The sequence below is a fragment of the Engystomops pustulosus genome, chromosome 3 (assembly GCF_040894005.1).
Source record: "Engystomops pustulosus chromosome 3, aEngPut4.maternal, whole genome shotgun sequence".
In the NCBI taxonomy this organism is placed as follows: domain Eukaryota; kingdom Metazoa; phylum Chordata; class Amphibia; order Anura; family Leptodactylidae; genus Engystomops; species Engystomops pustulosus.
The window spans coordinates 153,276,981-153,303,572 of NC_092413.1; the positions used below are offsets into that span (position 1 = coordinate 153,276,981).

At 41.2% G+C, this 26,592-nt stretch overlaps 1 protein-coding gene across 2 annotated transcripts in view; it reads right to left on the reverse strand.

Moving 5' to 3' along the window:
- The window catches only part of LOC140122124 (probable cation-transporting ATPase 13A4), an 85,718-nt gene extending 60,504 nt beyond the window's left edge, over positions 1-25,214 (reverse strand). For both annotated transcript variants that reach the window (XM_072142615.1, XM_072142616.1), the window contains exons 1-6: positions 25,070-25,214; positions 10,331-10,504; positions 7,828-7,962; positions 2,390-2,460; positions 1,684-1,764; positions 371-440 (exon numbers count right to left, since the gene is read on the reverse strand). In XM_072142615.1, coding sequence (XP_071998716.1) covers positions 371-440; positions 1,684-1,764; positions 2,390-2,460; positions 7,828-7,962; positions 10,331-10,504; positions 25,070-25,129 — 591 coding nt within the window. In that variant the 5' untranslated portion in view covers positions 25,130-25,214. The remainder of the gene's footprint in view (positions 1-370; positions 441-1,683; positions 1,765-2,389; positions 2,461-7,827; positions 7,963-10,330; positions 10,505-25,069) is intronic.
- Between the last annotated feature and the right edge of the window lie 1,378 nt (positions 25,215-26,592).

Here is a 26,592-nt window from a genome sequence, read left to right on the forward strand (position 1 = left end):
TCTTTTAAGTTGCTTGGAACTGTCTGGTGTGCTGAGGAGGAGCCCACAGAAAGGGCTCTGAGTGTCACCTTTGGCACACGTGCCATAGGTTCGCCACCACTGGTCTAGATCTTTCTGTGAAAAAGACATAGTCCAGTGTACTTCTGGATTTAGAAGTGCAGGAATCTGCTGTTGTTAGCTGCTGATTGACATTAAAAGAAAGTGATTGACAGCTTTTTTTTTTTTATTGCCAATCAAGCAGAGAGGGTTATCAATAATGATTAAGACACCCACCTCCTTTTCAACTAACAGCTCCCTCCACTCTGCATTGGCTACTTTTTTTAAAAAAAATTGTGCTGTACTTTTTCTTGTGATTAAAAAACAAACTCACCTCTTTAAAAAGCAGCTTCCAGATTGGAGTCACTTCTACCTCTACTGTGTTCAGACCACATACTTCTCTTCTGTATAATAACAATAATTACAATAACATATAAATAAGATGTAAAATAGTAGACCAACAAAATAGTTATGATCTCAGAAACTTAAGAAAAATTATTAAATTAATAGGTTTTCAAATAACTGTAACAGTTAAGTAAAAAAGAAGCTTTCTATAGAATGACAACAAGCAGAGATCTAGAAAACCATAAGGAATTGCTACAGAAATATATTTTAAAATTGCATAATTTCTCATCATATAAACAATAGGGGAGATTTATCAAAAGCGTCTGAGAGCAGAACTGTTCTATTTGCCTGTGGCAACCAATCAGTCTTACATCAGACACCTTTTTGAGGTCAATGATACAAATGAAAACATCAATGTTCTAGCCAGACAAGTCACAATGGCAGCCGTTTTAAATAAATCCCAACAGGTAGGGGGCAAAAGTATGTGTAAATATTTATTTTGTTTGTGTATTTTATTTTTGATCATTTCATCTCAGTCCCTGCATTTGGCTACATTTGTGATCACTGACATATCCTACAATGTTATTGTAGCATGATTTTTTTGCAAATCTATAACATCCATGCTCTAGCTGTCCATTAACCCCCTCTTGTTCCCATTTCTGATTTCATATGGAGGCATAAAGCAGAGTTTTGCTGTTGGATTACAGATTTATTATAAAAAGAAGAATACTAAACATGGTAAACCAGGGACACATACTTATAGATTCACACTGTGCCTGTGGTAATCTTCTTATATTAGTTATCCATGGCCTCCTCCCTTCTAAAAACAAACTTTTAAAATTATACTATTGAGTCATTAGGGCTTCTGGGGGATTTTACCACAGTCATGGTGCCCACCTATTAGTAAGTGTCCCTGTTTTATCATGCTTCATTTTGATGGTGGACTTCCTTTAAATAAGGCAACTTTCTGTACATGTCTGACTTCCAAGAAGCCTAGCCACAGGACTTGGGATAACATGTCCATAATGCCGTCACCCTCTGTGTCTCTCTTCTCACTGTCCATCCACAATTACAGAGATTGAGACTGAGAGGAGTTGCATCTTGCTGCAACTCCTCTTATTCACTAGAGCTCAAGTATGTAAAGAAAGAAGCATGTAGGGTCCACACACGATACAAAAGTAAGTAGCAGGACTGCTGCATCACTAAATACTCAGGGATATAAACAAAGCATTAATGGCACACTTATGACCTCTTATGTACAGGAGTTGCCAACCTCTAACTATTTTACCTATTTCCACTCACCTCATTTCCTGCTCTTCTTTAGTGAAACCAGAACCAAACCTTGTGTGTACATCTGAACACGAGTACTCATCTTCTAGAGCCCTGAATCACAAAGAATATATGGGGATAAGAGAAATAACACATAATAAAATAATGGGGGACCATTGAATATATATAATTTTGCAACTAGTTCTCCAAAAGTATTTTGAGCTGTGATTGGATTAACAATGTTTTTGGTGAATAAAATTTGGAAGTTTAAAAATAAGGATCAGGAACTTCAGACATTACTTGGCGTTAACCAACACATGTTAATACATAATGGCCCACAGATATATTGTTGTGTCTGCAGCAGTTTTTTGTCTATAGTTGCATATAAAAAAGTGCCTTCGGAGCTTGCACATGTATATAGAGTATTATGTTTATGCACCACATGTTTTAATACTGTGCACATAAAGGGGCGGGGTAGTGTGTATTTCTAGTTTGCAACACATTTATTACTGAGATGCGACACAATACTGTCACAACAGCATGAAGTAAAGTGCACCAAGAAAAAATATGTGCAACTGTGTCGTATTCTGAAAACTGACCGGATCAACTAAGAGCGTGCGACCCTATTAAATTATGTATCGCAACTTGCAAAAAGCAAGTGCAAAGAAAAGTAATGCAGAATGCACCAGTTTTAATATATCTGGGCCACTATGTAGAAAAATATTAGAAATTAGCTCACCCAATTTTTTGAAAATTTCCTTCCAGTGTGTTCCAAGCATATCTGATTTTCTGTACTCTTATACAGCGCACCTAACAAAAGGTAAACAAAATCATAGCTTCGGTGCTTATGGGACACTACATGGAGCTTTTTTTCACTTCTGCATAAAAATGTTATGTTAAGTAAGGAGCCATGCAGAATTTACTTAAAGGACACCTGTCATCAGGTCTGTGTCACTTGTCCTGTCACTACTACCTGTTGGAGCAGCTCACAAGAATTCCAACCCAGCCTTTATCTAGTTATTTCATACATTAATCATTGTAAAATCATCTATTCTTTATTATGTAAATGAGGCTGGTCAGAGGCAGTGATGTCACCCCTGTTCCCCCTCCCCTCTCCTCCCCCTGCTCATGTCTGTGTACATAGCTCCCAACCGTCCCGATTTTGACCGGACTTTCCCGTTTTTCGTACCTCTGCCCCGCGTCACGGGCAGCTATGAGATTGTCACGGATTCTCCCCCCAGGTCCCGCTGTGTCCCGGCACTGTGTCCGCATAGTAAATACTTTGAAAGTCTGAACTCACAGTACAGAATGGCTTCTACAGACATCGGGAGGGAATCCTTTTCAGAGAAGTGTCGGGCTTAGCGCAGAGCAGGGACCACGTCATCAGCTTCAGATCAGCATCTGTCCATATATGGTCACTGCATCTCCTAGGGTTCCCCAGAGCAGACATCGGGAGGGAATCCTTTTCAGAGAAGTGTCGGCTTAGTGGAGAGAGCAGGGACCACGTCATCAGGTCAGATCAGCATCTGTCCATATATGGTCTCCAGGGCTTCCCCAGACACAAGCTCTTTATATAATTAAATTAAATAAAGTTTTGCCCAGGCTGAGATTTGAACCTGGGACCCTCTGCACCATAGACAGGAGCTTAACTAACTGAGCTATAAGCCCAGTTATACAGAGCTAAGGATTTCTGGTAACTAAGACATGTTATCAGCCAGTGTTACATTGTGACAGACTAATGCACTGATATATAGAGAGGGATCTTATCAGAGATTATTATTGTAATTATTGAGACTATTATTATTATTATACATTTTATTATTTTTATTATTATGGAGATGATTATTAATAATGGTAAAAATAATAATCATCTCAATAATAATAATAATAATCTCCATAATAATAATAATAGTCTCAATAATTACAATAATCTGAGCAGATCCCTCCTCTATATACCAAGGCAGTAAATCTGTGTCACAGTGTAACAAAAGACATAGTTCTTAGTTACCAAAATTCTTCACCTTGTTATTCACAGAGGCTATAGCTCAGTTGGTTGAGGCACTGTGTTATTATTGTACATGGACACTGCAGGTTCTGGGTTCAAATCCCAATGAGGATACTTTTTTTTTTATTGAGATGATTTTTATTATTTTAATATGGCTAAAATTTGGGGCGTGGCCAGGGAGTGATTGGGGGTGTGGCTTAGGGGGATCGCGTGCCGCCATTTTGTCCCTCTTTCCTTTTCACAAATGTTGGGAGGTATGTGTGTATAATGTATAGTAAAGCATTGCTAGTGTGTGTATGTCATCTGCTGACATGCTGCATCCTCCTAATATACAGGTGAGAGACACAGACATCAGCTACACATGAATCTGACATGTTCTGCTGTAACATGGCTGCAGCCTGAAGCTGCTGTATCTCTCCTAAACACACACACATGCACACACAGGCTGCAGGGGGTGTGGCCACCAGCACCAGGAAGCACATCATTATACAGCCTCACATCATTATACAGGCTGTCAGTCAAGCACTGGGGGTGTGGCTGTGCCTCCCACTCATGAATAGAGTGGACAGCTTGAATATGCTAATGCTTCATTGGACATTTTACAGATCATTAGCATACAGCTTTAGGACCTCATTGCTTAGGTTTACAGGCATGTAGAGGGACAATGAAGGGATAGAGGCAATGCTCTCTAATGGCAGTTTATGAAAATATATTTAGTTTAGGGGGGTTATTTTGCATGACGGGTTCTCTTTAACTGTTCAACATTTTTTTAAACAAACCATAGAATATAGCTAATTGTATTGTGGCAACTACAAAGCTTGATTTTCCCTTGTAATGAGGTTGTTCACTCTAGAGGCAGCAGAGAGAAGGAGAAGCTTGGCAGAATAATATTTCATTCATTTTGTGGGAAAATAATAACTATAACTAATTAACCATGTTCTTTTTAGTGTACTTTTGAGTCTACTTACATAAGTAGCTCTCATCCACTAAAAGGCTACCCTTCCCAGAATGAACAGATATTGTAATGAATAACAAACTTATCTCCATGTAATCTATTATACCTGACTGCGGATTGGCATTAAGTTCACTTGAAAGGTTTCCTTCAATTCCTTTATTTTGTACAGAAAATGTTACCTACATTTTGATATAGAACTCTTTAGAGCAATGTGTACTTCCCAGGATCACTGCAATGCAGCATGATGCTCAAGGTGGATGCACCATGTAGGGGCATAAGTAGGAGAGGCTGGGGCCCAAAGCAGACAAGGGGCCTCCATTACCTTTAAAAATATGTATACACATGTTTATACAATCAGACACATTTATACACTCATATATACACACATTTATACACTTATTTACACATACATGTATGTATACAGTCATACACACATATATGCACACAGCATATACACATAATATACACACTACAGAGTAGATACAAATTATATATGGTCCTTCCTGACGTAGAAATATGCTACAGCCTGTAAACTTGAACTGGTGTGATGGTATAATAATCTAAATGTCTGTTGGTTATTTCAGGGCGTCTACACCAGTTTTCTGGCATAAGAAATGTTCACCAAAATATATACACTGCAGATCAAAATTAGAGAACTATGTATGATCACTTGATTTTTCAGATATAATGTAATTTCCATTGAGCAATATTTGGTGGATTTTTGTAATCAAAGTATACTAACATAAAACCTTTATTTTTCAAAAACTTTGATGATCCAAATTAGAAAATAGCAATGACTTTAGCGCAGAGAAAGATTATAACTACATTTTCAGTAGGTTACACCAATCACCAAACAATAGACCATAATTTTGTCATCATAATTTTCTAGAGGTTTTTCCTTGGGTCACTGTTCACAATACTCCACAGAAAAGTTGAGTCTAGCCTTTTGATTCTTTCTGCTAATGAGAGGTTTGGTCACTGCAGAATGGACTTTCAGTCCAAACCAGAGGTGTATTTAGTAGACTTCTTCATGCCCCCCCCCCCCCTTAGAAAATATGCATACAGTATATAACCACATACATAGAGTATATACACACACCATGCACACATATACATCATTTACACACATACAGAATATCAGAAATATAGCATATTGTAGGGGTTCAACTCAAATGGTAGCCTTTAGGCGTCTTTATTTTGGACATAAAAATAACAGGAAAAAAGGGCAAAACAAAACACATAGTCCATATGATAAATCTCAGTCCATGTTATCAAGCACAGTTCACATTCACAGACACAGTACCGTACTTCACCCTCCTGGGTTAGGAGCACCTTTTCAGTCCTCAGACTTCCCCACACAGGAAGGCCCAGCTCTGGCTCTGCTATTCCCTGTGTTCCACTCAGCTACACACAGGTAGGGAACCACCCACCCTTCTCCTAAAACAGGTGGCTTTACATAGGGCTGTAAGCCTGGCCTGGACCGTGGGAGTAGCCATCCCACCCAGCACTGTGACTGCTCCAGAAAAAAACCTTCCCGGATCAGCTGCATTGCAGCTATGCTAAAATAACAAAAGTGTGTCAGTGGCCGAATGCCGCTGACACCAGCAATATTGGTTTTTACTTCACCAAGGCCCGGCACCACGGTGACACGTATCTACCATCCACCACAACACCTTGTGCCTTTCTACAATATATATATATAGCATAAATACACACATATGACATATACACACATACATTTATACACTCATACACATGTATACATACATACACACATACTGTCCACATTTATCAAAAACAGTGCAAACTGTACTATGTGCATTTTGCCTGTGTTGTGTGCAGGGTGCGCCTGTTTCATGAATTGTGGAATTGTTCTTCATGAATCTGGCACTCTCTACACTGCTCTGACAGACCGCACCAATTTTTACATAGGTTGTACAACACATTTCTGTCAGACTCTGCATGCTAAATGTGGTGCATGGTGCAACTGTGCACCAAAATGCCCCTTTCATTGTCGAATTTTGTGTTGTGTTGGGTATAGAGCAACAGCGACACAAATGAGTCGCGTGCGACGGATCTGTGGCATGGACACTTTGTTTATGTTTGCAGATAAAAGAATGTGCAAAGTCTGACAGAAAACTTTAGTAAGGGTTTTAATAAATGCGACCCACTGACTATCAGGCAGTCTTCTTATTCCAGGGATCAGAGGTCACAGATATGATTTAATGCAGCCCAGTAGCTGCAGACCACATTGGGGAAGTCTACGGCAGGAAGTACAGAGTAGAGTTTCCTGGGTTTCCAGTCCTGCAGTACCCTCCCATAACATTTCTTGTTGTACTGCGGATTGTGTGTACTGTTATTTGCATATTATGCTTTATAATGGTACGGATGCTCCATTCTTTAGTTTGTCAGTTTGGGTGGCTGGGCCTTATGACACTGCACGCAAAGAGAACCTGTCATGAAAAATAACCCCCCTAATCTAAATAGATTTTCATAAACTATTAGAAAGCATTGCCTCTATCCCTACATTGTCCCTCTACATGCCTGTAAACCTAAGCAATGAGGTCCTAAAGTTGTATGCAAATAACCTGTGAAATGTCCAATTTGTCATTAGCATATTCAAGCTGACCAGCTTATTCATGAGTGGGAGGTACAGCCACACCCCCAGTGCTTGACTGACAGCCTATATAATGCTGTAAAGGCTGCTACATGTGCTTCCTGGTGCTGGCCACGCCCCCTGCAGCCTGTGTGTGTGTGTAAAGGAGAGATACAACAGCTCCAGGCTGCAGCCATGGTATAGCTGAACATGTCAGGTACTTGTGTAGCTGATGTCTGTGTCTCTGTGTATTAGGAGGATGCAGCATTTCAGCAGATACAGCACACACACAAGCAATGCTTTACTATACATTACACACAGACATGAGCAGGGGGAGGAGAGGGGAGGGGGAACAGGGGTGACATCACTGCCTCTGACCATGTGACCAGCCTCATCTACATAATAAAGAAAAGATGATTTTATAATGATTAATGTATGAATTGACTAGATAAAGGCTGGGATGGGATCCTTGTGAGCTGCTCCAACAGGTAGTGTTGACAGGACAAGTGACACAGACCTGATGACAGGTGTCCTTTAACAGCTGCTATGTTACGCCCCTGGCATTATACGAATCAGCCATAGTATTCGGATTTAGAGCTTAAGATACTGAACAGAACATACCTTGTAATCCGGCTTGATTAAAGTTTTGTTGATAAGAGATTTCTCATCCGAGATCACCTCCTGTAATCCTTTATCTGTTGATTTAAAAGGCCCAACCCAAAATACTTTTTTCTTTGTGTATTTTTTAAAATCATCCTAAAAAAAAATGAAAATCGTGAATAATGAGAACTATGCTGTTAGTGAATATTTAATTTGAAAAGCGCTATGGAATTTGATGGCGCTATATAAATAAAGATTTTTATTATTTGCTAAATACACTCACCGGCCACTTTATTAGGTACACCATGCTAGTAATGGGTTGGACCCCCTTTTGCCTTCAGAACTGCCTCAATTCTTCGTGGCATAGATTCAACAAGGTGCTGGAGGAAATTCCTCAGAGATTTTGCTCCATATTGACATGATGGCATCACACAGTTGCCGCAGATTTGTCGGCTGCACATCCATGATGCGAATCTCCTGTTCCCCCACATCCCAAAGATGCTCTATTGATTGAGATCTGGTGACTGTGGAGGCCATTTGAGTCCAGTGACCTCATTGTCATGTTCAAGAAACCAGTCTGAGATGATTCCAGCTTTATGACATGGCTCATTATCCTGCTGAAAGTAGCCATCAGATGTTACAGGGTACATTGTGGTCATAAAGGGATGGACATGGTCAGCAACAATACTCAGGTAGGCTGTGGCATTGCAACGATGCTCAATTGGTACCAAGGGGCCCAAAGAGTGCCAAGAAAATGTTCCCCACACCATGACACCACCACCACCAGCCTGAACCGTTGATACAAGGCAGGATGGATCCATGCTTTCATGTTGTTGACGCCAAATTCTGACCCTACCATCCGACTGTCGCAGAAGAAATCGAGACTTATCAGACCAAGCAACGTTTTTCCAATCTTCTACTGTCCAATTTCGATGAACTTGTGCAAATTGTAGCCTCAGTTTCCTGTTCTTAGCTGAAAGGAGTGGCACCCGGTGTGTGGTCTTCTGCTGCTGTAGCCCATCTGCCTCAAAGTTCGACGTACTGTGCGTTCAGAGATGCTCTTCTGCCTACCTTGGTTGTAACGGGTGGTGATTTGAGTCACTGTTGCCTTTCTATCAGCTCGAACCAGTCTGCCCATTCTCCTCTGACCTCTGGCATCAACAAGGCATTTCCGCCCACAGAACTGCCGCTCACTGGATGTTTTTTCTTTTTCGGACCATTCTCTGTAAACCCTAGAGATGGTTGTGCGTGAAAATCCCAGTAGATCAGCAGTTTCTGAAATACTCAGACCAGCCCTTCTGGCACCAACAACCATGCCACGTTCAAAGGCCTCAAATCACCTTTCTTCCCCATACTGATGCTCGGTTTGAACTGCAGGAGATTGTCTTGACCATGTCTACATGCCTAAATGCACTGAGTTGCTGCCATGTGATTGGCTGATTAGAAATTAAGTGTAAACGAGCAGTTGCACAGGTGTACCTAATAAAGTGGCCGGTGAGTGTAGGTTACAGACAGGTCTAGGGCTAGCAGTCCGAGGGAAAGGAAAAGTATGCAAGCGACTACTTAAAATAACTTAAAATAGTTTTTCTATTGTTTTAGGAAATAGTGTATTTTTTATTATTATTAGGTAGTTATAAGGTATTAGCTGTTCAGTGGTGGTGATTTTTCTGCTGTGCCCAGGCTTCCCAGTCCCACACTGTATTTGCAGCATCATAATATATTTATATTGTTATTTAGTGTGTAGGGATTCTTTTTGCTTTTTTTTCTATCACTAGATCTCAATGCTTTTGATAGAGTTTGGAAATATTGGCCCATGAGATTGGGTTGGAAGCAGCGTTGAGTGATCAACCTCCACCCTGTATACAGAACCTTATGTTTAGTGCATTATGCTGATAGTTGCTATGTTAAAAATCAACTAGCTGGGTGGTGTGTAGATTCTCAACAGTATAGTGTGAAAGATATTTGGTGTGTGATAGTAGTTGAGTTCAAAAGTGGCGAGTCTGGTATAGAAGGTTGTGAAGAAATAAAACCACAGGTATATTGTGGGAAATGAATGTGACCGGAAACAGCGGAGTGAAAAACAGAACATTCTGGTGGTACAAGTATAGTCAGGATTCCCAGAGGTATAAATCCATTTATATACGGAACAGACAACATGTTCCACATCTCTACAGCTGGTGCTTCATCAGGTCTACTAAGTGATAAAGAATAAAACACAGAAGCAACTAAACGTTTGTATGTTTTGTATGTTTGTAACAAAATGTCTGGTATACAGGATTGTATATGTGTGATGAGAATTTTCAAGCACCTCCTCCACCCTTTGAAGTGACCAGAATCCTACATGCAACAGTTCTTTCTGGATGGATTTTGCGTACCAAGCTTGTAGCACACCACTTAAATGTGTAATGGGCAAATAGTTTAGTATTAAATATTATAAATTTCTGTCTCAGTTCATTATGGTCCTCAAGTTTTCTGCTTGCAGCCATTTAAAAATCTAATAGTCAGTGAAATTGGATATACATACCGTGGTTCTCAGTAACATAATATTAGCTGTCTGAAGGTCACATGGAGTGCATTGACACCAGACATCCCATTCTGGTTTCCAATAAAATAAGAGGAGAAGAAACCCAAGGGAAAAGATATATCCAATAATGCACAAGACTTGTCTCCACATCAATGTTCTGTATCCAAACAGCTCCTGTGAAATCAAAGCAACAACAGGCTGGACTAAGAATAAGCCACAGAGAATATTGCATAAACAAAAGAAAAGGGGGACCTTTTAACAATATTTAAGCTCTGAATATTCATTCATCCCAAAGGAAGCACAGATCAGTGGTTGAGATTAAGTTGTGCTGGTTTCTGCATTACTTAATACAGACAATGTATAATAGACCCTATGGGGGATATTTATCATACGCCGGTGCTCGTGTGCCAGCGCATGATAGGACCATTGCAGCATTTTTGCCGCACGATACATCAAGAGGCCTCGGCTTTATGATGTATCGGGCAGGCTGCTGCGCAGCATTTATTCTACACCAGAGAGGGCGCCGGCAGCAGCGAGTGCGGCGGCATGGGAACAGTAATGCCCTGCGCCGGCACACTCCGAGCTACGACCTCCCCTCGGCTAGCCGCGCTTCCCCATTGCTTCCCTTCACACCCCACTGACGAGCCGCAGAGACCCTGATAAATATGCCCCTATGGCTCTTATTTTGTATAATGCCCTTCTTTGTGGCACCTAAACTGCACAATGCCTCCATAGTGGCCCTCCCTGTATACTCCATTGCTAGCAAATAAAAATCTCTCCTTACGTCCATCAGCAAATCTACTTTAGTCTTTGATGTCAGCAGATGTAAAAATAGCCATTTCTATTATATTGCACATGTTATCATCCAGTAGTGCTACAGGCTAACGAATCCCTTCCTAAATATTGTGTAATCACTGAGGATGCAGATTGATTTGAAGTTGGAGTATACTGCCCAGGACAGAGGCACATCCCTTGAAATCCAGGATTATCTTACTGAATCAAGAGACAGATAATCCTCTGGCAAATTTCCCTTCCACTCACAGAAGTCATGACTTAAATGTTCCCTTGCCACCATATGAATCAAAATCTTGGGTGTGTGTGAACCTTTGCCACCATATACCATGTAGATTCTGAGGGATCTTTGGGTGACCTCAGCACCAGGCTTTTGTTTTAGAGTGGATTGTGGGTGCATTGTTTAATATTACCCTGAATATTAAAAAAAACTTTTTCAGTTGTTATGAAGTGATGAATAATTAGGAGTGCAAATATTTTAAATGACTCAAATCAATTTGGCAGGCATTAATCGTTTAATTATGGTTCTTGACGCACCAAAGTTTTTAAAGGATTTAAAAGTAGATACAATTAAAATGGTAACATTTTGGAAGCTACCTGAGATATTACAACATATGTCTTAGTCATTGAACTAGGGAACTCATTAAAGACCAGAAACAAAAAAATGTTTGCAATACCTTCTTTGAACAAATGACGTGACTGTTTGGAGACGTGTTTCTCAACCCCAGACCCCGGACTGTTGAGAAACACTGTTCCAGAGAAGAGATTACAAATTTGTTCTGCTATTGTGATTTCGCTACCTGCTGCCTCAGAGGCTGATCTAAGTGTGAATATGTGAGTCAGGATATGTGTACGCACCTCTGTGTATCAACATGTAAACCCATGTATGAAAGTGGGTCGATGTGAACCCTGGTGCCATATTTTTAATAAAAAATCTACTTTATTAAAAAATGGGGGAGATTTATCATGCACAAGCATATGATGAAATCCCCCGCCCCTTGGGAAACATCAAGAGGCTCCGGCCACTTGATCTTTCTGTCGGCCGTGTTGTGGAGCATGCCTTTAATTCTTCACTTCTGAAAGTTCGCTTTCTGCAGAAAGTGCCTGAGGAATCCCTGTCCACTGCCGGCTGTACCCCTTTCACACCCACTTAGCGTGGAGGTGGCATAAAAAGGAAAATAATCGCAACTACTGGTGGTTCGCCGGTAATTGGGATTTTCCACTCACTTCTGCAGGGCTTCCCCTGAGATGCACCAATTCTTTAGAATTAATTTTATTCTAAATAAAAGATCGAATATGACAAAATTGAACCCGTGCCTCCCAAATATCTTTTTTTGTGGGGTAATATCCATTGGAAATTACCTACTGAGCCTATGTACAATAATACACTTGAGGCGCATATCCAGCGCCTAAAAGGGGAAAGATGTGGCAGCAGTACATGCCACATAAGTTCTCAACAGAGTTGTGCCTCAATTCTAGAACAACACCATAAGGTTAGTATTAACCTATTCCATCAGACGCTAATGGCCTATCTTAATATGATCTTGCGCTTGGTAGCGCTGCTTTGCCTCTGTTTATTTTTTTTTCTCAAACATCACTAATTCTCTGCAATGCTCAACCCCTTGTAGACTAATATCAAACCTTCAAAGCTACTCTAAAGTGTAACTAGGGTGTTATTCTGCATCACTGGCCACCCCATGCATGTGATGAATGCCCTGTTTATCTTTGTTATTTAGTGCCCACACCCTCCACCCCACAACAACCACTTTGCCCTACAGACCCCCTGCCAAATTGGACTCCCTAATCCTTCACTATGCTCCCGTAATAGAAAATAGTGCCTCAAGTTGAAAATGCCACTTTTTCACCATTTTGCATCATTTAAAAAATGTAATAAAAAGTGATCAAAAGACCACACAGTCCTCAAAAACATCATCTCATTTTGGAACAAATGACACCCCACACAGCACCGTACACTGAAGTATGCAGTTAGGGCCATAAAAATTGGCTGTAGAAGATGGCGAAATTAATTTTTGTTTTTGTACAGAAGGCTTTAATTTTTGTAAATGTATGAAAACATTATAAAAACTATATAAATTAGATGTCCACTTAATGGTACCGACCCAAAGAATAAAGGAGAAATGTACTTCCCAGTACTCGGCATGGAATATGAAATACTGTCACTATGAAGTGCAATTTTTACACAGAAAACAAGCCATCACAGAGCTCTTTACATGGAAAAATAAAAAAGTTATAGATTTTTGAAGGTGGGGAGTGAAAAATGGAAATGAAAAACAAAAAGGGCCAGGTCGTTAAGGGGTTAAGCAGCATTTCCAATAAAACCAATGAATGAGCCAGTTACTGCAATTTTGGAGCAACGGCAGATTATTAGATGTTTGCACACTGCATCTCTTGCCTGTGTGGGGAATGGGGTGTAGCAGATTGCAGTGGGTACCAGGTACTGAGGCAGGAGGTGGTGGAATGAAGTGCGATTTGTTACGCAGAAAACAAGCCTGCACAAATGTCTTTCCATGGAAATCTAAAACAGTTATAGATTTTATACGGTGGGGATTGAAAAATTGAAAGGGGTTTACTCAGGACTATTGTCACTGTATGGGTTAATGAGTATATGGTGTAACATTCCTCACTGAATGGTGGTAATACCATATTTGTCACTATATTTGCTCCTAGTATAGCTGTCAGGCTTGCGGGTTGTGGACCACTGCAGACGATGACTCAAGCCACTACCTGGTACCCGGTTTTCACCAGAGCCCGCCGCAAAGCGGGTTAGACAAGCTGCGGCGTGATACCACCAGGTCGTTCCTCAGGCGTGACTTGTCTGCAGTGGCGGCCAAGGTTGAGGTACAAGAACGGCAATCAATCTCGTGGTCAAAGTCCAGGCACAGGGTCAAGGCAGGCGACAGAGATGCAATGTCAGGATTCAATCCGAGGTCAGCAACAGGAGGTCCAAGCAGGGGGTACGGGAACACAGAACAGCAGCACGGAGGAACACAGGTATACGGAAACACGGAGGAGCTCAGGTAACACAGGAACACGGAGGGACACAGGAACGCAGCAGACACAGGAACGCAGGAGACACAGGAACGCAGTAGACACAGGAGACTCAGGAACGCAGGCTAATCGCAGCAAAGCTTTCTCTCAGGCTGTGAGGCACAAAGATCCGGCAGGGCTTGCAGGAAGAGGCAGGCTTACATAGATTTGGGCAATATGGCCAGCGCCAATTAATGGCCCGCTGGCCCTTTAAATCTTGAGAAGGAGCTGCGTGCGTGCCCTAGCAGTCGGGGACGCGCGCGGACCGCGGAGGGAAGCGAGCCGGGAGCCGGGCCAGGTGAGACGCGCTGGCGGCGTACTGGCGGGGGCTGGGCAGCACGGGTGAGCCCGCGACCCGCGATATGGGTCGCGGGACCACCCGTGACAATAGCTTTATTGGTATTTCTATAATGGTCTTTATTACCAGAATGATTCCATTAATGTTGTTATAATGGTGGTGCCATGATGTGGCAGTATTATTTATCTCTTGTATAGTGGTATTCTGGCATTATTGCTCTGTTGGCACCTTGCGATAGAACCGTTGCAAATTGGTTTGCAGTTTGGCCACTTGGGCTTTTAAAGGTGCACCATCACTTTCATAGACTATAAGCTCTTGTGAACAGGGCTCTCACTCCTGTTTCATATGGCTATGTTGTTACTCATTAATGTCTTATTTTATTTGTTTATGTCCCACCAAAATATGTAAAACACTGTGGAATATGATGGTGCTATATAAATAAAGATTATTATTATTAATATAATTAAATCAACATATATTCTACAGCTTCGTCATCGTCTCTCCATGCATTATAATTTAGGCCTCATTCACATGGACATTTAGAGGACGTATGTATGGCCTCAAGCTTGAGGGCTTATATACGCCCCCCATAGACAGCAATTAGCAAACGGAGCGATTCGGTGCCGCACTGCATACACCGGGAAAAGATAGGACATGCCCTATCTTTCTCCATGGGGAGGGGTCACCGCTCCTCCTCTCCATGGTGCCGGATGTGTGCCCCGCTGGGTGAATGTAGCCTTATGGTGTATTTCTAAAGCCTGTTGCAATATTACCAGTGATATGGAATAATTCTATGTATTTAGTTGTCTTGTTATAATTGCTTATAAAACGTAAAACTATTTTTGCTATCTACTAGTGTGAGATGACAGGAGGCATCTTCTTTCTCATAACTGTTAATTTTGCTGAATTAGTTAAAAATAAGATCACATATCTATGTTTGCCATAGTTCTTCTCATTGTTTGCTTTTGACACTGAAAGAGGTCAAGGTAACCGACCATGTCCTGTAAAAAAAACTGTGTCTGCCAAGGCTAACTAGCGCCCTCACACCTATGTCCTCTATACATTCCATGTTTGTGATTGTTTTTTAATTCTGTTATTTTATATTGTGTTAATTTGTGATTGGATAATGTATTCCTAATTAAATGTACAATTTTTGCATATAAACTGTATGTCTCATGAGCTCATGTACAGAGCTCATGCATATGCATAATATGCAAAAGACATTCGTAAAATTGTTACACCATGCTGTTTTATGGTATCTTAGCTGAAAAGAATGTTATAATAACTGCATACATTATATATGTTTTGCCTCACAGAGTTTTAAAAGGCCTTAGAAAAAACAACTAGGAAAAATTAGTGTACGGAGAAGTCAAGAAAGGACTCCTGGACATAATCCCACTTCAAGAAACAGCAGGGTCAACCACTGAATCCAGAACCGATGTCCACGTCTGTATTGTGCTTTCAGTTGTTCTATTCCATCACGTAAAGAGGAAACCCGTAAAGAACTATTAATTTCATTAGTTGTATAAATACATCAGTTTTCATTCGTTGGTCATAATTTTTTCAGTTTGGCTTCAATGTCAAAACAATCATAGCCAGGACAATAGGTAGGCAGTGGTATACATCTGCCTAGGTCAGCACCTAGGTCAGTGATGGGCAACCTTTTGAGCTTGGTGTGTCAAACTTCGCCAAAAAACCAAGCATAACTCGGGTGCTGTGTCACCTTTAGAAAAAACCTAATTTTGTAATAACATGTCCAGCAGCGGCCTGCCCTTATTAATAACATGTCCAGCAGCGGCCTGCCCTTATTAATAACATGTCCAGCAGCGGCCTGCCCTTATTAATAACATGTCCAGCAGTGGCCTCCCCTTATTAATAACATGTACAGCAGCGGCCTCCCCTTACTATTAAAATGCCCCTAGCGGCCTTCCTTCCCTAATAAAATACCCCTAGCGGCCTCCCTTTACTACTAAAATAGCCCTAGCGGCCACCCTTTACTACTAAAATACCCCTACCGGCCTCCCTTTACTACTAAAATACCCCTAGCGGCCTCCCTTTACCACTAAAATACCCCTAGCGGCCTCCCTTTACTACTAAAATACCCCTAGCGGCCTCCATTTAAATATAATATAATAATAAACTTATATACTTACCCAGTGATGTCTTCTTCCCTGTAGCTTTACTGCAGGTCTGACGATAAAGGCGTCTCGGCTCCTCCAGGTTGCACCGCGCACCTCGGGTCACGTGACTGATGTGACCTGATGTAAGGTCGCCTCAGTCACGTGACGAGCAGCGCGCATTGGACTAGCAGCCTGGAGGGGCCGGAGCAGTTGCAGACAGTGGGCGGACCAACACGGCGCCGGACAGGTGAGCAGGGGGCAGAAACACAGGGACGGGGGCAGCGTAGGGGTAGCAATTACACAGGGGCAGCACATTACACAGGGAGGGGGACGGACAGCGGGCGCTGGGCGGTCGCGTGTCACCAAAAATGACTACGCGTGTCAGTGCTGACACGCGTATCATAGGTTCGCCATCACTGACCTAGGTCTAGATAGGAGAACAGTTTCAATACGCCCTCCTGTGGCTGTTCATCAATGTTTTAATGCATTTTAAATAAAATATGCCACTTCTTTGTTTTTCTCTTACAAATGCAAAGCAAAGCATTTCTGCTGAATGGAAAGAAGAGTGAAAAATCACCTGTTACCTGCGGCAAAAGGATCAAGAGGTTGAAATTCCCAACATCTGGTACTAGGGAAGAGTCAGGAAGCCAGAAGAAAATAAAAGGTTCAGCTAGTCCTGTCAAATTCCCTGGGTGTGAATAACTCATGTTTGGCTGATAAATGCATATTGTTGGCTTATAGGTGCAGTTTGAATTTTGGACTTTCTTTTAATGCTATAAAACCAATGGTAATGAAAGTCTAGTGAGCTCACCTGCAGTATTATAAATTACTGTAGAGGCTCAGTAGACGTAGGTGCAGTATGAATAGCATGATAATTCTAAAATATAGTTATGGCAATATTTAATGATAGTTCCCTGCCCTTACAGCTCATCAATGTGTCAATTATGGGCTGTTTTTATGTTGTGTTGGCAGGTTATTTGAGACGGAAAAGAAATGTTACACAATCTGACCAAACAGGTTGTGCAGGTCTGCTTAAAGTCGCTGAGAAATTATTTAAATGTGGCTGTACGCTCACTGAGGAGATATAAAAATATATAAAATGAAAAACATCTTTGCTGCTCATAGTGCAGATTTTAATTCTGATAAATCTCTTCAAAAGCTTAAAGTTAATTCGTGATTGGTTTCTTTAAGTTTGCAGAAAAAAAACACATGAAGGACTCCAAGACTATGGGGACATGTATAATTATCTCTGCTGGTCAAATTGTCTCATTTTTGTGACTTTTGTTGTTTTTGCAACTTTTCACCTGTCGTTTTTAAACTGCACCTTAGTCTGCACCTTGTGCAGTGTGTCTTATCTATCTTTATTTTCCAGAAGTTCCGTGCGACTTTTCACTTATGTATCACTTTTTTTGCTTATTTTTGTGACTTTTTAGGCGCAAATCGGCACCTGATCCAGGGTAGATGAAAAGGAAGGATTTTTTTCATGGATCCTATTTAAATGTTTAACATTATTTACAGTAACCTGTTTTTTGAACATTCAGAAATATTAGCATTTTCTTTTTTTTTTATTTATTGGTTACTTCTAAGGGTGAGGTCACACGATGCTTTTCAATTGCGTTTTGAGGTGATTTGCCTAATTACATTACTATTAACATTTGCGTTTCCAAAACGCAATATAAACGTGATTTTAACGCATGTGTTAACATCACGTTTACTATATTTTTTGTAAATGCAAATGTTAACAGTAATGTAATTAGGAAAATCACCTCTCCTCAGCTTTTGTAATGTGTTTCACAATGCAAGTAAAATGCAAACGCACCCAATGTGATCACACCCTTAACACCATGTCTGACCGCAACCTCATGTGTCGTCATCTCCCTGGGGTGTGACTAGAGTGCTTAAAAATGCAGGACACAGTGAAGAACACATTGCAGATGTTTCCATACATCTGCTAACTTATCAGAAGACATTAGTGCAGAAAGGTGTTCTTCACAATAGTATGTGAAGAACAATATGTGTGAAGAACACATTGCAGATGTTTAACATCATTTTCCTTTTTGAAGTTCCACGAATATTCCATTGAATAAAAAAAAAAAATAAACAGGACTGACTTCCTTATTTCTCAATAAAATGACACATTTTATTGCAGAGCCTTGTTCCCCTTGAAAAATGCTCGAGTCTCCCATTGACTGTATTGGGGTTCGTTATTCGATACAAGCACTCGAGCATCGGGAAAAGTTCAACTTCAGTAACGAGCACTCAAGCATTTAAGTGCTCGCTCATCTCTAGTTATAACATTGGAATGTTTTAACATATGTAGATGATTTTGAGATTGTTTTCATATCTTTTTTTTTTTTTTTGAGATTCTTCATTTTCAAAGTTTGAAATGTTCTGCTTTCCAGATAGCTAAAATACCCAAAAATCAAGATAACTAACATTTCTAGGGTGCCTGCTTTATGTGATATTTTATGTGTCCTCTCTTTTTTCTAGGATGCTATGAGGCTTAGAACTTTAAGTGCGATTTTTCAAATTTTCATGAAAATCGCCAGAACTCAGCTTTCAAGTGACTTTGAAAGGCCTAAATAATAGTAAAGCCCCTATATAAACTACACCCCTCAACGTATGTAAAATAACTTCTATTAAGTCTATTAACCCTTTAAGTGTTTTACATGGGTTAAAACTAAATGGAAGTGCGATTTAGAAACTTTTTAATTTTTTGGGAAATACATTTATTTAGTATGACACTTTCATAATGAATAAAATGATGAAATCATGAAATGATGAAAAGTTTGATGCCCAATTTCTCCTGAGAGTAACAATACCCCATATGTGATGTTAACTGCTGTATGGACACATGGCCGGGCATGGTAAAGAAGCAACGCCATTCAGAGCAGATTTGTATTGTCACAATGTACAGGCTATAAAATTTTAAGTTTTTTGGTAATGCGAACATATGAGGAATGCCTCGGGGCACACGCTAGACCCCGGGGCTGCCGCAGGATGCATCAGATCCCCCAGTAAACACACCAGGGAGGTCCGTTCAACGGGGAACACATTTACATGCCACGGTCATGCTTGAGTTTTTCCGATCCCGAGTGTTAGTGCTGGGTCTGGGCTATGATGTCACAGCCCAACATCAGCGAGACCCAATGCACTGCAATCTTCTTAATGAGCGCCGTAAAAATTTTTATTCATGGCCACATAATCACATTAGTGTATTAAAATGAACCTAACCCAAACTAGTACTAATGACAATGTGCAAAGTCATCCAAGACCCTCACACATAACCATACTGTATATTGTCTCCTCTCTCTTAGCCATCATGGTGAACATAAGTTTCTAGTGATGCCCCATCATTCATGCCCCCGCACATGGCACATTTTTAAAAATATTAGTCTCCTGTATGGGTCTCCTTTCATTCCTTGTGACAGGAGAGGCTCCTCCTCTCCTCTTCTTCTGGATACCTCTAATTAAGGGGTGTCAAACTCATTTTCACAGGGGGCCACATCAGCCTTGTGGGTGCCTTAAAGGGGCTGAATGTCATTTTATTAATGTAGAAATGTATCTACTCAAGTTGTTTACTAACCACAGTTGCCCCCACAGTGCCCCCCACTTTCCCACTGTGATAATACCACTGCAGATGCTTTGGCCCCCTTTAATGAAATTTCCACAGCAGAGCCCCCCTTTAATAAAATGGCCATTGCAGAGCCCCCCTTTTATGAAATGGCCATTGAAGAGCCCCCCTTTAACCCCTTCCCGGGTGCAGGTGCATGGAGAGGGCTCGCGGGTCGAAGCCGAAAGGGCGAAACCTAGGTCGGGCATGAGGTCCTCTGGCATTTTTAACCATTTTGATATGCATGCTTTTAATATTCTGTTTGTGAGTATGCTGGAATAAAATTCATTTTACTGTTATCCTTGGTGATCTGCACCATCTGTCCACATTCTTCCTGATACAGGACCGGTGCTGTGATCGCGTGCACGAGAGTGTAGCATGGTCTCCCACAGGATCCAGTATAGAGAAGTGAACATCGTGACAGGAGGAATTACTGAGGAATTTCTTCCATCTTCGATCTATAAGGAGACCGTTCTGTAGAATTCTCAATCTTAACGTTGTATTGTGGAGTTAGAGCACTAACATTGTTTTTTATGTAAAGTCTGTTGCACGCCTTATGTTAAAAGTGATCCACAAAAAAGTTGTTGGTGACCTCTATCGGTCCAGTGTGGGGCCGCGACAGTTTCATGATTTCTGGCATACGTACTTAATGAATCTGCCGCATCCAGCATTATACATGGGCAGAGAACTTTTAGTGCAGTTTCCCACATTCTTTGTAAATGTGCCCCAGGGTCTTCAATAATCTAGTGCACACTGCATGCGCTGATAGTGCTTAAACTGAGTGCACTATGTCAGAGTACATTCTGCACAGTCTACAGAAGGGACATACCTGCCACCCAACTCCCCTATAGGAGCAGGTTTCTGTTTTGCCGATAAGAAAGATGATTGACTATTGTGAACTCATTCATTTTAAAAAAAAAGCCAAACTCTTCCCCATTAATCAGTTAATTGTTTAGTCGGATATTGGGTGACTGTTGGTTCTCTAAAACTGATCTTCCTGGGGCCTAAAATCTGTTTTGAATTAAAGAGGGAGAAGAATGGAAGACTTCATTTAATACATTTGAATATCTGTTAATGGCATTCGAAGCGTGTGATGCCCCGGCTGTCTTACAACAGTTGATAAATGATATCTTATAGCATATAGCATCAGTCACTCATAACGATCATATCAGGAATCAGGCCATGTCTTCCATCAGGTAGGGCGGCAACACCTCGGGTGCAAGTCGGTGGAGAAAAAAGGGGGGCAAACAGCCACCCACATTCCTTACACCTCGTGTCCTGGTGATGTCATAGTGTGCACACGGGCAAAGTGCTCGGAGCTGGATTGTGCTATTGCTACCTACATACTGGGTGGGAGGAAGCACTGTGCTGGGGCTACCTATATACTGTGATGGGGGTGGTGGGTTGTAGTGTGCTGGCTTGTTATGTACTTGGGGGGCAGTGTGCTGGATACCTATATACTGAGGGCAGTGTTCAGTGCAACCAGGACTTGGTCCTGGTGCTGTATTTCTGTATGAAGTTTGTGCATAATGGCTCCAAGGATGCACAAGCATGGAGGCAGTGCTCTAGGGAGGAGCAGGCAAGCAGGGACAGAAGAGGCTACTGCTCTTCCAGGGAGAGAATACTCCATGCCCCAGTAGTCTCTCCAGAAAAAGCATATTATTTAGATAAAATGTAGTTTTGTGTAGATAGTAGTCTATAATTAGCTAAAGATAGATTATGGTTTAGAATGTAGGTAGCAACCTACCATCAGATCTACTTTAATAGCAGTGACATAACTTGGAAAGACTGGGCCCCATAGCAGACTTCTGCATTGGTCCCCTTACCTTTATAAACAGACGTATTTGTACACACCTGTTCATACAATCACACAAATTTATACAAACATTTATATACTTATATACACACATTTATACACTCATAGTATATACAGTATGGGGGTTATTTATCATATGCCGGTGCCCGTGCAAAAGGGTATGATAGCCTCGCCGCTGCCGCGTCTGCGGAACGCTTATTTCTAGTCCAGGCCCTAGGGTAGAAAATTTGCTGGCAGCAGCAAGTTCTCAGGTGTGGAGACAGGAAACTCTTGTGCCAACCCACTTCCCGTCTGCCACGCTTCCATCACGCCATACACATAAATTTCTTATTATTTATTCATTCTGTACCCCAGGCCCGTCTCTCTGTGTAACTGCTGAGAGTAGCGCCTACAGGGCCCTGCTCAGAAGGGACATAGCAGGATGGGCCTGGGGGCATGCCTTACCACAGCAAACCCTGTAGCAGCCACTATGAATGCTACATCAGTACTGTAGTTACGCCACTGCACATATATATCTATGTGCACGCACACATACATACACACATATATATATATATATATATATATATATATATATATATATATATATATATATACACACACATATATGTACAGGCGGTCCCCTACTTAAGAACACCCGACTTACAGGCGACCCCCAGTTACAAACAAACCACTGGTAATTTACTGTACTTTAGTCCAAGGCTGCAATGATCAGCTGTTAGTTATCAAAGATGTCTGAAATTAAGACAATCCAACAATTTTAAAATCCAATTGTCACAGAGAATTATACTCACCTCCAACTCATTCCAGCACTGGTCTCCTATAGATAGCAGGCATCAGAGTTTACACTGAATGCCTACTATCTATATAGGCTATTAACTTACCCGTAGAAGTGAATGTCACATTTCTTCGCAGTGGTAATAGTAGCATCTCCTCCAGCTTCCCCTGCAGTTGTTGCAATATTAACATTGGGTCACCTCAGTCACGTAACCAGGGCAGACGCACCAGAAGGTGGGGGGACGCTTATTTGGTGCATTGGCAAGCAGGGCAGACTCTGCCAGGGGCAGGGACAGAGTGAATGACGTGCCTGGCCCAGGAAGCATAAATATACTAAAGAATACCTCTGTCTCCTCTCCACTGTGGAGTAGAGAGGGGCAGGGTGAGTGGGGATTAGGTAATGGCAACGCGAGCAGAGCACTGTCCATGACAGCGCATAGACTACGCATCCTCCATGTAATGAAGTTTGGGGCATGCAGCTCTGGAAGCCAATCTTGGTGACAATCATGGCTCCCCGTGACGTCATCAGGGAGGCGCGAACGGTTGCCATGACAGCCTTGGGTCTTTCGAGGACCCGAGACTGTCTCGTTTTAACCCATTTATTACATACTACATACAGTAGTATGGCAGTATATGCTAGGATTGATCAGACAACCTAGGGTTAAAGTACCCTAGGGGGTCTAAAAAAGTGTAAAAGTAAAATAAAAAAAATTATAATAAAAAAACCTAAAAAGTCAAATCACCCCCCTTTTCCTAGAACTGATATAAATATAAATAAACAGTAAAAATTGTAAACAAATTAGGTATCGCCGCATCCAAAAATGTGCAATCTATCAAAATGTAATAACATTTTTTCACAGTGTTTAACTATGTTTAAAAGTCGTAAATGGCACTTTTCTGCAATTTTTTAAAATATAAAAAAATCAATAAAAAGTGATCAAAAGGATGTACAGTCCTAAAAATGGTAGCATTGAAAATGTAATCAAAAGTCGCACAAAATGACACCACCCACAGCTCCATATACTGAAGTATGAAAAAGTTATTAGCCCCAGAAGATGGCAAAATGAAAAAAAAATATTGTACATGAGGTTTTAAATTTTGTAAATGTATGAAAACATTATAAAGTCTATACAAATTTGGTATCCCCTTAATCGTACTGACCCAAAGAATAAAATATATATTTCACTTGGGGTGCACAGTGAAAGCCGTAAAATCCAAGCCCACAAGAAAATGTCGCAAATGCGTTTTTTCACTATTTTGACTCCATTAGGAATTTTTTTCTGGCTTCCCAGTACACGGCATGGAATATTCAATACCATCACTATGAAGTACGATTTGTTACACAGAAAACAAGCCATCACAGAGCTCCTTACATGGAAAAATAAAAAGTTATAGATTTTTGAAGGTGGGGAGTGAAAAATGGAAATGAAAAGCAAAAAGGGCCAGGTCAATAAGAGGTTAAGCAGCATTCCCAATAAAACCAATGAATGAGCCAGTTACTGCAATTTTGGAGCGACTGCAGCTATTTGCCTGTGTTGGGAATGGGGTGTAGCAGATTGCCGTGCAATGGGTACCAGGTACTGAGGCAGGAGGTGGTGGAATTTGGGTGCTACGGGTGACAATTCCTACCCAAGGATGAGGGGGTTTCAGGTGGCTAATACCCGAGCAGGGTTGAGGGTGCTATAAAATTTGATCTTGGGCCCAGAGGACTCTAGGAACACCAATGTAACAGATTATGTACTTGCATGTTACATATGTAATTGTATTCTAAAAGTAACTATTGTGCTATTATTTTCTTTTAAAATACATTACTTCTATGTTTTACCATTGTCCCCTGTCAGAAACTGATGCATAAATGTGTATGTTGTGATAATCTTTATCATTAAAGTATATACTTTAAGACAGGAAAGATCGGTTTACATTTACAAAGGTCAATGAATTAGAATTTCGACATAAATACCTTGTGCTAAAATTTTGGCACAGGCAATGATTATTGGTTTGTATTACAAAGAAGAAATACGCATAGGAAAGTGGGAACTCAAAGTGACCCAAACCCATTATTGCTATGTAATAGATTTAGACTAAAATAACAGCCTTGTTACTCTCTTAGACAGCATTAGTATGGTATATTCAAGTCATTATCTGTCCTTATTTTCACTTTTCTTTATAGTACATGTAATAATTATTTTACACTTTTTTAAGAAAAAAAACAGTAACTAATATTAAATGAATGAAACTGATTTTGCATTCAGTTTCATCTTAAATGTCGTCTCACCATTTCATTCTCTTCCCCAGGGTTCAGTAGGGCACGCTGGTCTTTATTTTCGGTATCCATTTCTTGAATTTCGTGGATGCCTTGGATCACAGGAGCTACAGTCTGTGCACAGGTTTCATGCAGCGTTTGGAGTGAGTGTCCTCAATAGCTCCTATTCTTTCAGCATTAAACAATGAACACACCCTCTTAATTAACTCATCTCCACTCAGAAGTTCTCAGTGCTCACCTACACTATTGTATTCAGTGAAATGCAGGATTGTGGCTTTCAGTTTGACGTTTACATATTCACAGATGTGTCCAGCAAATATTTAACCAAATGCTTAGCACTTTATTCCTAATAATTTAAAGACAGCAGCTTACAAATATAATAGGCTATGCGGATAGAAACTACAGAATCGCATAGTAGTCAGATAAAACATATCAACTGATAACCCTGGAACCTCTTTTACACTTGTGTAATTTGTACACTGTCTATAATCAGTATTTGTAAACCCAGACCACAAATGACATGAAAAGACAAAAGTTATTATAGAAAACTTGACAACCTCCTTGCTATTCTGCATTCAATGTTTTGGCTTATGAAAAATTATTGTTGAACCATCACCCTGCTCCCAGTCAGGGCCAACAAGACTATTGTCAGCACCCATTCAATGGCAGCGAACCCACAAATCACTATAGTGGAGGTCTCCTATGTTTCAATAGAGTGCTTGTCATTTACTAATAAAAAACAATGTTAGTGCTCTAACTCCACAATAAAACATTAGGATTGAGAATTCCACAGAACGGTCTCACCCAGTTCCCTATAGATTGAAGAAAATCCTTGGTAATCCTTTCTGTCACAATGTTCACTTCTCTATACTGGATCCTGTGGGAGACCACGCTACACTCTTGTGCACGTGATCACAGCACCGGTCCTGTATCAGGAAGAATCTGGACAGATGGTGCAGATCACCAAGGATAAGAGTAAAATGAATTTTATTAAATCGCATGGTGAATAATATTAACCCCTTCCCGACATTTGACGTAATAGTACTGCATCGCGGGAGGTGCGTTCCCGCAAAATGCAGTACTATTACGTCATGCTTCTGGCACCGGCTCCTGAACGGAGCCGGCGCCAGAAGCTGCAGGTGTCAGCTATATATTATAGCCGACACCTGCCTCTAACACCCGCGATCGGAGATTTCTCCGATCGCGGGTGTTAACCCCTGACACGCCGCGGTCGCGCTGACCGCGGCGCGCAAGGGGCATTTCAGAAGAATCGGACCCCCCCGCGGCGCTTACCGGGGGGGGTCCGCTGCTCCGATCGCAGCCCCGGGACTGCCGGTGCCCGGGGCTGCGCGATCCTCCTGCCGGAAGCCGGGTCCTGCCTTCTGACAGGACCCGGCTGTAACACACTGAGCATGCGCAGTGTATTACACTGTGTAATGTGAAGAAGAGCTTGAACAAGTGATCAGTGGATCACTTGTTCAAGATAACCTGTAAAAGTTAATAAAAATGTTAAAAACACTACATAAAAACACTAC